At 37.2% G+C, this 15,232-nt stretch overlaps 2 protein-coding genes across 3 annotated transcripts in view; one reads left to right on the top strand and one right to left on the bottom strand.

Annotated features, from left to right (window-relative positions):
* Positions 1–6,339, top strand: part of itga10 (integrin, alpha 10) — a 48,158-nt gene extending 41,819 nt beyond the window's left edge. The window contains exons 30-31 of the mRNA XM_084088312.1: positions 4,993–5,106; positions 5,261–6,339. Coding sequence (XP_083944438.1) covers positions 4,993–5,106; positions 5,261–5,317 — 171 coding nt within the window. The 3' untranslated portion in view covers positions 5,318–6,339. The remainder of the gene's footprint in view (positions 1–4,992; positions 5,107–5,260) is intronic.
* On the bottom strand, positions 6,336–15,200 carry polr3c (polymerase (RNA) III (DNA directed) polypeptide C). 2 transcript variants are annotated; one of them, XM_084088314.1, is made up of 15 exons: positions 15,115–15,200; positions 13,463–13,609; positions 13,086–13,350; positions 11,508–11,708; positions 10,241–10,323; positions 10,052–10,153; positions 9,765–9,857; positions 9,578–9,658; positions 9,447–9,498; positions 8,785–8,845; positions 8,560–8,710; positions 7,127–7,228; positions 6,996–7,045; positions 6,754–6,903; positions 6,336–6,650 (listed from the first exon to the last, which is right to left on the bottom strand). In XM_084088314.1, the coding sequence occupies exons 2-15, from the start codon at positions 13,607–13,609 to the stop codon at positions 6,569–6,571; spliced, it is 1,620 nt and encodes a 539-aa protein (XP_083944440.1). In that variant the 5' UTR covers positions 15,115–15,200; the 3' UTR covers positions 6,336–6,568. The 2 variants fall into 2 exon arrangements, with proteins under 2 accessions (XP_083944440.1, XP_083944439.1); XM_084088313.1 differs by having other exon boundaries at positions 15,061–15,185.
* Positions 15,201–15,232: the final 32 nt, after the last annotated feature.

Genomic DNA, 15,232 nt, shown 5'->3' with positions numbered 1-15,232 from the left:
ACCTAAACGGTGAAATGACGGCTATTGCTTGCTGGGATGTGTGGTTGATGGCATGTCAGGTACTAGGGCTGGGTAAAAAATATAGATTTCTCGATTTTAATCGATTCTCATTTTTACGAAACGATATCGATTCTTAAATCCCAAGAATCGATTAGTCATCCTGTTTTCAGTTGATGAATGAATGGAACATTGTTGCGCGCATCCCATCCAATAAATCACAATAATCTTTGTGCTTTGTTATTATTGATATGAAACGAAGTCTCAGATTTCAAATTACGTCCATTTTCTTACGAAATTCAAAAACATAATTACTGTTTTGGCGCTGTGGCGTGAGATCGCTCTGGCGCAGGTCAGCTCTAGAGCAGCAGCAGCGCAGAACGCACATTCCTTCTCTTCCGCCTTAATAATACCAGTTACAGCGCAAAATAAACATGAATGAGCATCTGAAAGTGTGTTAAAAGATAGAGTACAACTTATCGAAGTCCGTATCATGTCACATGGAATCGCTCAATCAGTGTTTCAACCGTGGAAAGACGTTAGTAAACAAATGTCATGTAACGTCACATTTACCTCAGAAAAAAATATCCAGTGACCATAAACTCGTTAGTCAGCTAGAAAAATTAACTCTAGAGAGGAGCATTTTGTTAAATATATGCACCATATTACATATTCATTATAATTTTTTATGTTCTTCAATATTTAATGCATGTTTGAATAAATCTGGAAAGTTTTTTATGACAGCCACCATTTAAATTTTTATATAATTTCATATAACTTTATTACTATAAAAATAAATAAAAGTGTATTCTAAGTGTTTGTATACAAATCAGTTAATTTTTACCTTCAATATTATAGTAGGCTAATGAAGCCTATAGGCTACAACTGACTCCCATAGTTTACAATAATAGTTAAGAGATTTGTTTTCCTTGAGAAAATTTGCAATGTATTGTACCTGATATCCAAAATAATCGATATCGAATCGTAATCGAAATCGAATCGAATTGTAAGCTTGTGAATCGGAATCGAATTGTGAAATTTGTGTCAATACCCAGCCCTATCAGGTACTGATAATATCTTAGAACTTTGGCGACAACACTACAGTAGTTTGTTTAATTGTGTTAAGAGTGAGTGCTATACTGTAAGTGAAGTTGACAGCACAGATATAATTCTGTCACTTGAAGTTTTTAAAGCAAATTGTCTAATAATAAAGCTAGTGGGTTGGATGGTGTTGCTGCTGAGCATTTAAAGTTTGCAGGTGCGAGGTTGGCTCCACTGCTTTCTATCTGTTTTACTGCTTTTCTTGTACATGGTTTTTTACCTGACTCAATGTCAACTGTCATGTTAGTTCCTGTGGTCAAAGACAAAACTGGGAAAGTCGGCAGTTCTGACAATTACAGACCAATAGCATTGGCCAACATAGTGTAAAAAATTATGGAAATAATCCTGCTGGACAGGATCTCAGAATTTGTTAAATCGACGGATAACCAGTTTGGTTTTAAAGCTATGCAGGGCACAGACATGTGTATATATGCTTTTAAAGAGATAATTGCTAATATAATATGACATACAGTATAATGCAACTAAGAGTGTGGTCATGATCTGTAGGACCAAGGAAGACCAAGGAAGTTTATGAAATTTCCGGACTTCTTTCTGTCAAATGTTGTGCTTGAAGTCACAAGGAAAATCAAGTATCTTGGGCATATCTTCACAGAGGACATGTCTGATGATGAAGACATTTTTAGACAATGTAGAACTTTGTATGCCCAGGCTAATACTCTCGCACTGAAGTTTGGACACTGTACAGACAATGTTAAGATTATTCTCTTTAAGACATATTGTACATCTCTGTACACGGCCCATCTTTGGATTAACTATAAAAAAGCCAGTCTGCAAAGGCTGCAGGTGGCCTACAATGATGCTTGTCGTGTGCTTTTAAAGCGACCAAGATGGACTAGTGTGAGTGAAATGTTTGTCACAGCTCGAATTAACACTTTGCGAAAGTTAATGTATAGCTTTATCTGTAGGTTAAATAAATCTGAGAATGAAAAAATTATGTCACTAACAAATATTAGATTTAGTGCAGTCCGCTACCAATCCAAGCTGTGGAGGCACTGGTACAGCTGTCTTTTTAAAATGCCTTTTTTCTATTTGGTGTGTGTGTGTGTGTGTGTGTGTGTCTTGTATCTATATTGGGCCATGAGTCCGGAATAAAGTTGAATTGAATTGAATTGAAATAAGTGGTTCACATAATTTCAACATCACAGAATAAGTCATTTTTAAGTGACCCAAGAAAGTAGTACCAAAGTGATCTTATGGCTCGTTTCCACTGAGCAGTGCGGTACGGTACGGGACAGTACGGTACGGTTCGGATCTGTTAACCATGATCTGGCTAGCGTTTCCACTGCCAACAGTACCCTTACTTGATAGGCGTGGTGTTTCGATCGACGCCATTTTCGCGCGAAGAAGAACATAGTAAACTACAATGGATGACATACAGCAGATCTTGTTCTTGCTCCTCGACATGTTTGTCACAAGAAGACAAGCGCCGACATTATGCTTTTCTCAATATCAAGTACGTAAAGTTTGTACTTGCCATGTGCGACTCCTACATGCAAATGGTACAGCGCGTTCTTAAAAGCGTCACTCAGCTCGCTCTGCTACTCCGGTTATCTCTGTTACTCTGTATGTACATTATAAAGAAACAATAAAACGAAATATGTTATAAAACAACACTCTGCCTCTTTTCGTTTTCATTTAAATAAATTAAACATTATAGGGACACAAATGTGGTTCATGCACAACGCATATTGATGATTCACTGCACGTTATACGTTATTCTATTTATAACAAAACGAAATTTAAAACACAACCATTACCTCTTTTCGTTTAAATAAAAAAAATTAAACATATTCCAGACAAATGTTGCAATAAACATCAGTGATAATCTTGTAATAAAAAAATGACAAGAAACCATATTTCTTTTTGTAAAATTTCAGTTTTATCAATAATAGCCAATATAAAAGTTTAAGTAAAAGGTACAAGAAGCTATACAATAAGAAATAAAGCAAACAATTCAGTCAAATATCCAAATGCAGCGCTCTAGTCTAACATTACAACAGTAAAGTTAAATACAAATAGCCTATAATATGAAACTAAACTTAGCCCTCAGCCAAAACGATTGACAGGGAACGAATTATATATTCACGAGACCAAAGATCGCCCGTTAGGTCTACACAAGACGAATTATATCTCATGTTTAACCACTACCGTCGGAGTCAGCGGCGAACGTCAGAAGAACTAGCCGAGGAAAGGCTCATCCAGCCGAGAAACATGAGCGCCGAGCGCCCGCTGATCCCATGGATCACAACCGGGGAAAAAAAAAAAATCATCTTTATAAATAAACCACAGATTTGAGCTTTTAACAACTACATTCTCGCCTGAAAAACTCTTAAAATTACATTTCGTGACACAGTAACAGTAGTATTATATTAAACTCTATATTAAAAAATGGCGCTTCTTATGTTGTCATTCCCCTTGTAGCACGCGCAAGTGATGATTCTCTGTCAACCAATCAATGTCCTGCAGTGAGTCTAGCTCCACCTTTTAGTACCGTACCACTGTGCTAGGTACCCCAATGGAAGGGTACCTAAAAAGTGGTACGGTACGGTTCGGCATTTTGGTACCATTCACAACTTTTGATAGTGGAAACGCAAATAAATGCGTACCGTTCCGTACCGTACCGTACCGCTCAGTGGAAACGAGCCATTAAATGACTCCCTGTCAGAATTAATTAAATCAATATCACATATTTTCGTGTCCTATGACTGAATTTTAAGGCTGTGTCCGAATGCTTAAAAATGATGCCTTCGGAAGTCGCATTTCAAGGTAGGAAGGCATCAAGGCACATCTGAATCCTATGTTAGCTTCACTTCCTGTCTCTTGATATACCTTCAACTGATCCATTTTTGAAGGCAGCATACACAAGTATCCTTCGCTGCCTTTGATATCCCACAATACTGTGCTTTCCATTCTGTGACAATTGAGCTAAAAAATAAAGATGGCGTCTGAAAGTTGCGGTTGGTTGTTTTTTATGTAAATTCACGTTTTTGACCAACGTTTTCCAATTCTGATGTCATTTCTAACCAGAAATTACTATTGTGTTTGCTTAGTGATTACCAAAGCTCGCTCTATTTTGCTGTAGATCATTAAACTGTTACGCTGCCTCAGAAATCTGTCCGAAATTAGTTTTGTGAGATACCTTTGTGCGCAAATACTGGCTTCAAAGTCATTGCCTAAAGTCGTTTATTGCCTTAAGTTTATGAATGCAGCCATAAGATTGTACTACAAACTATTGGCTAGCAATAGCACATATTAGCATGCTAAGTGTTCAGTATTAATCATTCCTTGAGCAAAGCAGAAATGGAATTAGTTGTACCAGTCCACATTTAAATGGTTCTAATAATTCCAACAAAATTGCACATATCAAATCTCCCCCTTTTCTCATCTTGCTAAAAGAAACCCCATAAAATAACACTTTAATTTTCTACATTTTACTCTCCCATTAAGTCCCAAGCAAAGCATGCTGGGAACCAGTTTCAGAAAAATCATCTTTGAGTACTTGATTGATTCACATTCGTCCTAATTAATTTAATCTAGTAGATTGCACATTTTAGAGAATTATATTTATCAAAAACATAGAAATCAAGTTTAGAAGAGAAAAAAATGTGTTGCATACAGTAGATCACAAGTAATATGATTGAGTAAATTGGACAATATGTGTTTTCCTGTTTTCTCAGCATTTGTTTAAATTACATTTTGAATATAAGATTTTAACCTTTTAGAAGCCCACTGTACATAAAATCATGCAATTTCTATAGTATTAGTTGTTTTTTTCAACTTAAAAAAACAAACAAACAATGAAATCCTTACCTACAACTCCACTAACATGCACCTGTAAACTCTCTCTTGCTGTCTCTGTATCTGTGTGTATAGACAGTTTTGGAAGTGCTGAAGGGGCGTTCGATCCCGATTTCTCTCTGGATTCTGATTGGCAGCATCATTGGAGGACTGCTGCTTCTTGCACTCTTAGTATTCATTCTTTGGAAGGTACGGAACACAACAGATTTAAACATAAGCAGGTGTACAGCAGAGTGGTTACATCTGAAGTGAATTAGTACTCAAAACACTGAAAAAACACTTTATATATACTAAATACTAGCACTCTGCAGTCTTAACCAACGTGTTGAATGTTTCTTCACAGATGGGGTTTTTCACAAGGAAACAGAGGAAGGACGAGGATGAGAACGATGACAACTGACACTGCAGCACAGATTGAACAGAGTTTCCTTTACATGAAGGAAATATGCCTTTTGCAGCCATTACTTCCCCTTTGAGACATGACACTTCTGCTCTAGGACAACAAACCATCCATTATCAGGTCCAGCTGGAAACTAGACTTCTTTTTGTGCGCTGATATTGGGGGGAAATCTGCAGAATGGATTTAAACCGGATAAAATATTTTACATGGAACTGAGAGCACTAAACAAATGTGCCAAAATAATAAATAAACACGCAAAGGGGTGCAGGATGCGTAAAACTTGATGACGGTTCTTGCGGTTCAGTCGAGTCTATTATTCACTTTCACGCCCTGCCGGGTCATAGCGTCTCGCACCTAATATTTTATTTGGATTCTATTGAGGCAAAAACAACACATGAATCCCAGCATATCGCAAAAGAGGAAAAAGAAGGTTATCTGGGAGATTCTCTGGCTTCACAGAGACAGATCATTTACAATTGCATTGCATTGATGGACCGGAAAACAAGCAAATGCACTATTTGTAAAAAAAATAATGAAATATGTTTTTAAGTTGAAAACATATGGTTTAATACCAAGGTCATTGATTTTGCCAAGTAAGACATGTTCCTGGATCAACATATTTTGTTGATCCTGGAACAACATTTCTGTTCGAAAATGTAGTCCTAATCCTATCCCTACCCATTAGTTATTCCTAAAATCAGAGGGAAATGACAGGTGAATGACACTGATGTAGAAGCACCTAACCCTGGTTGTAAGCCTAAACTTGACATAAATTGTAAACTTGTCCCTCAAATCTGATTGGTTGATTGGAATGTAGTTCCAGGATCAACAAAGACATTGATCCAGGAACATGTTGTACATGGTGAAATCACGTTCACCATAATACCAAACTATCAGTTTATTTAATTTTTGTTTCCTTAACAGAAAATCACAATGTTTCAGTCAGCATGGTCAATGCACAGGTTTGAAAATTGTTTTTCATTTTTTGACAAATTATTAAATAAAAATTTGTAAACCGTTATAAAAAGAATTCCATCTTTATTTTTCCCCGTTGAAAACAGAAATGAAATTGCATTCACAGCTCCACAAAACACACACACTGTTAAATACAAATCAGTCCTTGTTGCAAATGAAACATCTGTTTGAAAATAGCATGAATCTCAAAATAATAGCTCTTCTTTATCCACCTCTTTTCACACAAACATAGACCAGTATGTCTTCTTGAACTAGCCTACAGTTGTAAAATAACTGTCAGCGAGAGGCCTGTGTAGAGGTAATGTAGGATTCCAGAAGAAACATGGTCTCATCCACCTGGTTTTCACTGGAATCCAACCTGCCCCCATGAGCACAGAGAGAAGAAATGAGATTAATGATTGGCTGAACATGAATCACATGACTCTGATCCATGTGCAGAGAGCAACTGGTCTGTGTAGTACTTGTTAATGTGGTGTCGCAGGGACTCGAGCTGCTGTCTTTCTGGAGCTGTGATCATCTCCTCCACCTCCGTCAGTTGTGTCGTCTCCGCCCCTGTGGCCTGCAAGGATGCCAGGATGGCCTCAATTCGCTGAGACTTTTCCAAAAGTCGCCTGTCAAAAACAACGAACGGATTAATGACGCAATCAAAGACGACGACTACTAAGATGAAATGTTTCGTATTGTCAAAAAGGGAGGGACTTGCTTGTTCTCTTTGGTCTCGTACAGCCGCCTCTCGATCAGGTTCCCAACTGTCTGTATGGTGTCCACATACAAATATATATATCAAAACATTATAAAAAGCATTTAAAAAGGATGCTCATGTGAGCTCTGTACCTTGTAGCAGTGTTGCAGCAGCAGTCTGGCGGTGGGCAGCTGATTAACGGTGTACAGGTAAAAGGTGCGAGAAGGGGCGTGGTCTGGCGTTTTTGGAATTTCCTTCACACACAATACACAAAGAGTGATATGAAGCCTGATCATGATAAAAAGAGACCCCATTTACACTTGTTACTAACATCCATTTCAGATGGTCCAATCACAAGTGGACAGTGCTTTAAGAGTTGTAAATAGTATCCAAAATGTTTTGTGATCACTCAAAATACTTTCGGGGGTAGTCAGAAAAACATGAATAAACCGCATTCTAGTGTAAATGCAAATCCATCCTGAAGCAACCCAGACAACAGCCAAGGACCGCCTACTCACCTGTCAATCATCAACTGTGCTAAAACATTAAATCCAATCGAACATTGACTTTTTAGTGGTGTCAATAATTATGACATTTTTTATTAAAAGTATATTTGTTAGAAACAGTCGCTGTGTTCAAATATGTCTATTTTACTACTGCATGGTATGTAAACAAAAGTACGCCAAAAGAGTAGTATGTCAAGGAATATTAAAGGAACAGACGGTGAAAAGTACCCAGAGGACCTACCACTTCCGCCGAGATTCTGAAGTGTGTTCGATGGACACTTTACTATCCCATGATGAGGCCACAGGAGAACAGTTATGAATAGCAGGTAAGCGACGCAACTGACAAAGAGTACGTCACATGACAAAGCCAACAGATTACTTTCCTACTGCCTACAATTCAGAAATAAGCTATTTCCGGTGAACTTGTGAGACTTTCGGTTCAATATCCGCTATAGCTAAACTATAAGCATACAAAGAGCAGTACATGGTAAAACTATACGTGCCACAAACCAGTCTGTTTATGATTACAATAATTTGAATTAAAATAATACCAGTTCGCAACAAGTAGCATAACGGACTGTTTTTGTACAACTAAAATAACTGGAAGCAGCTGATACCGGAAGCCTTGAACATTTGAGGTGAAAATGGCCGCCTCTGCTCTTCTGTTAAAAATAAGGTTAATAGAACATACTTTTTTAATGGTCTTAAATAAGTCTGTCATCAAATGTAGTACTTCATGATCTTTTGACATGAGATCACAGCCATAGCAAACCACAACGATCCAATCGATTCCCAAATGACAAAAACAAATCCTGCCCTACATTTTTTCTTGTTCGAAAAGCCACTTCGCTCAGATATACGTCACAATGCGGAAGAAAAACTATCGCAACTTCCGTTTCATGCTGACTTTAATACCAGGTGTAAACTGGGTCAGAAGGACAAGCAGACATAGAACAAGAACAATGAAAATGAATTTTTGAGTGATTGTTATATATATATATATATATATATATATATATATATATATATATATATATATATATATATATATATATAAACAAGACCTGTGAGTGTGTTACCTGTAGCTGGACCAAGTTCTCAGATAGGAGTGTGTACAGCATGTCTTTAGCCTCTTTGGCTGGAATCATGGCAAAATCCTCCACCTGCTTCTGTTCTAGGTGTCTTTTCCGCAGTAACAGACGAAAGATGCGTGCTGAACGGGAACCAAACCTGGCGTAAAGCAAAGAATCTGAGAACAAAACCAAAAGAAGATTTCAGCCAGCTAAAACACTGAGTCTACTAACCTCTCTTGGACCACAGACTCCAGGGTAGCTCTGGCCAGGTTAGCCAGTGCACGGTGTAGATCTGACCACAGGGTCAAGGGTCAACCAGATTTCTACTATTTTGTTATAAGATTATTAGATATATACCATTCAAAAGTTTGGGGTTTGTTAATATTTTTTCAAATGTCTCCGTTGCTCACCAAGGCTCCATTCATTTGATCAAAATAACAGTACAAACATCAATTTTGTGAAATATTACAATTACGATTAACTGTTTTTTGTTTTAATATATTTTAGATGGTTGAACTGAATTTTCAGCATCATTACTCCAGTCTTCAGTGCCACATGATCCTTCAGAAATCATTAATATGCTGATTTGCTGCTCAAGAAACATTTCAGATTATTATCAATGTTTAAAACAGTTGTGCTGCTTAATATTTTTGCAGAAACTGATACACTGCTTTCAGGATTCTTTGATAAACATAAAGTTAAAGAGAACAGTCTTTACTGTCACTTTTGATTAATTTAATGTGTCCTTGCTGGATAAAATTATTAATTTCTTACTGACCCCACACTTTTGAATGGTAGAGTAAATAATAAATAAATAAATTATAATAAAAATGATTTGCAGTTAGACATGGAAAGCTTCCTTTTGTCTTTCAGGTGGTGTTTTAAAGGGATACTGACGACAAACATTCCTCCTCCACTGTCACCTGTCTTCCCCACAAATTCCATCTAGGAGAAAAAGCAAAGATATTGAAGTAATTTAATCCTTGGATAAATAGCAAATATAGAGTAGTGTGTTTTGCTTTACCGGATCGTCAACCAGGAGAGTGAGGTATTGGTCTAAAATTGGCCTGGCGATGTTGTAATTGGATGGAAGAGCTCGGAAAATCTGATGGGAAACAATAAGGCTTTGATCACACTTCATGACAATCTGATTTAGTTTTCTCAGTATGGGCTGTAAGAAAACAAAAATGTGCATGTTCATCCATTATTACCTCGTTTGCTGAAAGAGCTTGTGTGAAAGCAGCATTAGCCGGCGTTGTAACTTCACTCATCCGTAACATGGTTCTAACTATCTCACTGCTAGTCTACAGGGGAGAGAGAGAAAGAAATTTAGCCGATAAAGACCTACATTCTACCGACTTATTATTTCCCTTGAGGAGAAAGCCTAAATGTGAGAATCCAGAACGTTCTGTCTCAGATTCACAAGTGAAAGAATATTCAGTCCACAGCCTAATTATATCTCACAGCACACCTTAGATTATATGATGTTTATAGTCACCTGATCAAGTTTACAGGAAACAGCATTAATGATGGCCTGATCCCTGAAGTGCAAGTGAAAGCGTTCAAAATTCACTTGCCAAAAGATCCCTTCATCCCCACACTGGAGAAAGAGAGATAAAAACAGATGTAAAAGACATGAAAAACTCAACTAATGAAATGTGTGATGTCATAATCTCGATCGTAACACCTCATCGTTGTCTGTTTTGGCTTTCTTTGCTGCACGCTGGTCAGCTTCACCATCCTCACTTGATCGTCTGCGTTTTCCTTTACCTGGATGAACACACAATTTAACATTTAGTCTCAATGTGTTTAAATATTTATCTAGAAAATATAATCTAGCAATATGCCATTTCGTGCCCCCAAAAAATGTGCTTGTATTTTCCAATAAACAATACAATCATTATATTATTATAAAATTATAATTTAACTTAAATAAATTACTGAAGCAAGTGAAATTGCGTCTTTAACGTCATTTACGTCACAGAGCTAGGTGATCTCAGAAGTCAGGACTCGGGAGTTTATCACACTGACTGAACATCTATTTATATTCTAACCTTTTACCAGATTTCGCTTCTCTGTTTGCGATCAGATGATTTTAAGATGCTAAACTCTGGGAAAGTTTTCAGTCCAATGATCCAGTAGGTGAATTCATTCAAACAATCAGTCCAAAACAGCACTGATGTAAAGAAAACCAGACTGATTACATCAGAGATGACAGAGAGAGTTTCTCGGCTAGATAAAGCAAACCAGCAAGTAAAGTTTTGTTGGATGAGTATTACAAACAAGTTAAAGACGATTGCAGTGATCTCAATGTGGTCCTATTTGGATTTGCAACCTGACTTGTCCAAAATGTATACAAGCTCTTTGCTTGCACTGTACACATACTATACACTGTTAATTATGAAAAAAATTATAATAATCCTGTAATATTTTTGCTTCATGAGTGGTTTGAATTGGACTCCTTATATCATTTGGTAATATGGTGCCCTTTTGAAGTCTCCAAGTGTCCTTTTTTGGAAAGACACCTAAATTTACATTAAAAAAAGCTCGCAGAAAATACAGTTTTGTGAGAATCACCTTTCAACCTGATGGATTACTTTGTTGGATACATCAAATGATGACTGAATGAATGTGTTAAACAAGATAAATGATGTATGCTTAATTGCAATTAAAAAAGTTATTGTATTGACAGCCCTAATACACACATATACATATATATACACACATACATACAGTATATATACATACATACAGTATATATATATATATCTATATATATACTGTATGTATGTATATATACTGTATGTATGTGTGTATATATATGTATATGTGTGTATATATTGGACTTTTATTGGATTAGCTAAACTTTTGACTGGCACTGTATACACCATATGGGTTGACCACTAAAAAGTTTTTTTTAGTATGTGATCAGTGTTTTGACAGCAGTAACTGACCGGTGAGATTGATATAGGGTACTCTGTAGCAGTCTGGGTGGTTCTCTGGTTCAGAGGGTGTTACAGCTGGAGGAGGAGGGTCAACCGCTTCTGAGATTGATGGTCCTGCTGAGGCCACAGGAGGACAGCGCTGAAGGAAATGAGTCTCCACCAACTGGGAGAATGCAGAGACAACCTCACTGTAGTCCATACTCTGACCCTCTGGTACAAAAAAAATGTTTAAATAGGTAAGTTTCAAATGGAAATCAAGACACAAGAAGTTGGGTTGAGCATGAAACATATTTCAGATGCTATTTTAATTAAATCTTTTTACTATATTTGTCTGGTTATTATTATTATATTGAATGTTAGAGTACAATTATTAAAAGTAACATGTTAATTAAATGTCAATTTAAAAATTCACTTAATAATGGAATAAGAAGCACTAGTATAGGTGTCCATGTTTAATAAAAGGTGCTCTAAGCGATGTCACACGTTTTTTAGGCTGTAACATTTCTTGTCATATACAGCAAACATCTCCTCACTATCCGCTAGCTGCCTGTCCCCTGAACACACTGTAAAAAAACGCGGTCTCTGTAGACAGCCCAGGCTCCACAAACGGCAACAAAAACAAACTGGGCCAACCTGGACCATGAAACATAAACAGTGTTTCAGCCAATAATCGACAAGAATGATTTGGGGGTGGGGGTTGGGGGGTTAGTGCACGTGCACATGAAGGGGGGTGTGGGGAGTGGAGGAGAGAGAAGCATGAAGAGGGAAGTTAGCTAGAGGAGAGATGTCCTAGACAATGACAACGACTAACATTAGAATAATATTCTCTTGAATTTTGATATGGCCGACACACGACCACAGAGACGACGTTCCAATGAACAAATAGCAAAGAAGAGGGAAAAGGAGAAGGAACACGCAAAGTCCCGAATTTACATCGGAAAAGCCCGTTTCAGGAAGCACGGAAGGGAGGGGGAGGAGACGGGATGAGGAGGAGGGAGGGTCGAGCTAGCCTCCGTTTTGTTTGACAATACTTCGAACGTCAACAAGAAGTGACGTCGCTTAAAGCACCTTTAATAAACATCCAACATTTTTGAAACAACAAAAAGACATTTACATTTTTGTTTAATGGCATCTTTTTACTAAGCACTATGAATGAATGCCAGTCTCTATTAAATGGATTGTTTTCCTCAATTTTAGCCATTCAACATTACAGTATTATTGAAAGCTATCAATTTTATCATTAAATAGTCTTAAAAATATATAAAAACTTTTAATTTAACTGAACTTAAAACAAACTTCACATAAAGCCATTGTAATTAATGTCACATTTAGCTATTGTTCAACGCTAATGTTTTTTTCTACTGGCCCAGTCGGGCCGGTTCACATTTTTACCTGCCCTAAAATGCATAAAAAAGTTATTGTTTTCATTGTTTTTTTACCCATGCAACCTTCAAGCATGAAATACTTCAAAGACCTTTGAGTTTACATATACTGTAAACCAAAATATTCACAAAAAAAGGTCTATTTTTTCAAATCCTGTTTTGTTTACATCTATGAATCAGCCTTTCAGTCTGCTTGTGTTCTTACCTGGCATATTGTGAGTCAGCCTGTCTGCTACAGTCTTGACTGTGCTGCTCATAGTCATCTGGCCTCTCTGCAGTATCTCCTCAACAATGAGCTCGCCTGTGTCCCCATAAAGACTCTTGGCAGTGTAGATGTAGCGTGGATAACGAAGCATGTGTATGATGCGCTCACAGCTGATGCGGTATTCCACAGGTCCCGCTGGACCACGACGCCCTGCACCAAATGTACACATCCCATGCTGCACCAGCACACACAGAGATTTCTTGACCTAGCAGGAGGAGTGTGTGTCAAAGAGGGAAAATGAAGACAGGGAGAATGCGAACAAGATAGTGAAGAATGGTATGTGGTGATAACAGAGACACCCAAGAACAAGACATTACCAGGTCAAGAGCAAGTTTGGTCTCATGAGCAAGAGCTCGCAAGTTCAGAACTCCACTGCGGATGAGATGAGTGCCCACTTTCTCCACCACATCTCCAAAGTGCTCCTGCAGTAGCAGCCCACACAAACGCACCTCCTGTGTTGTCATCTTCAGGAAAGAGAGGAACAACCAAATCACTAAACAAACAGCTGACGGAATAATGTATGTGTGTTGTATGGTTTTATGAATAATTGAACCTGAATTTAGCTGGACTTGACAATAGAGTAGAACTGTAAGCTCAAATGGAGTTATGAGGTTTTTTGACCAGCGAAAGTTGAACATATGTGTTGTATCTGTCAATAGAGGTTTCCACCCTGAGAGCAACAATATATAGCTTTCAAGACAGACCATATAAGCTCTGAAGTAGTTAATCTGAATCCGATAACCGGTCGCTTTAAAACGTTCCAATGCAAGCGCTCTTTGCAGAGCATCAAAGGTTTCTATTTACATGTTTTTTACAGCATTGAGCTTTGTAGCAAATCCCAGACATATCTGTTGAGCGTGAACGCAATGGCCAATCAGATCTATTAAGTCAGAATCTGCTCAACAAAGCTCAAAACGCCAGAGGTTTTGTTCAGCACGAGTTGTGCACGCTCGCAAATCCTTTCATTATAACCAACCAAATATAAACACAATGTCAATAAGATTCATTGTAGACAGCTTCATTGATTATAACGGGAGTTTTCGCAAGAGTGCAGCTTTGTGTACATTGCGTTGACCTGAAGTAATTGACAGCTTCAGTGATTATAATGGCAGAAATATTTGCTCTCTTTCTGTATATATTTTTCAATATATATATATTCAACATTGCAAAGTTTCTAGATTGACAACCATATTTAGTCTAAATGTGCGATTGATTGCCCGATTGACAGTGAAAGCAATAGACAGAAAAAAACAATCTGATACAGTGTGTCAAATGATAGTGCATTAAGCCTTGGAGTGTAAATGTAAATGCAAAATAATAGACCTGTCACTTTTTATTATATATTTACAATGTGTTGTTACCTTGTGGTTCATTTTATAACTAACTTCAAATCAGTCACTCACTGATGAATAATAACACATACCTTGGTTTAAAACAAAATACAATAGTGACTTACTACAGCTATTACTACCATAATCCTAAAATATAAATATGATTGATATATTCTTACAACTTTTTTTTTTTTTTTTTTTTTGCAGGTATATATATATATATATATATATATACACCACAAACACATGAAAAAAACACATTAACATTTAGTCAGGTAGTCTGACCATAAGTGGACTTTAATTGAATAGACTTGTAAAGTAATGGACTTCACTTAACGTGCTGTCACATCATACAATGTTGTTTGCTGTAGCTAAAAGCGGCATACTGAAAGCACTAAGAGCATCCTGTTCACAATACAGGAATAATCATATTTAAGTTATGAGTGATGCGCATTACAAAAACTAACACATGAACGCAGCGTTAGTTGCTTTCTGGCCTTTCTACAATTCATACATCTCACGTAAAGTTAGCCTAACACTGCACAAAAAGACACAGTCATGCACATACACAAAAATGAGCCTACCTCTAAAAAGTATGTAGCTGTACGTTTTTAGAGTTAAGATGAGTTTATTCTCACATGTGTTGTTCAGGCGGTGTGTAATGGTCAGCACCGAGCACTGACGAATTTCCGTGGTATGATCATGTGGCACTCAATTGACTTGTGAACAAATCGTTGATATGAATCGATTCTTTGT

The sequence above is a fragment of the Abramis brama genome (assembly GCF_963993115.1).
Source record: "Abramis brama genome assembly, chromosome: 17".
Lineage (NCBI taxonomy): Eukaryota > Metazoa > Chordata > Actinopteri > Cypriniformes > Leuciscidae > Abramis > Abramis brama.
This window is presented reverse-complemented; position numbering and strand designations above follow the sequence as displayed.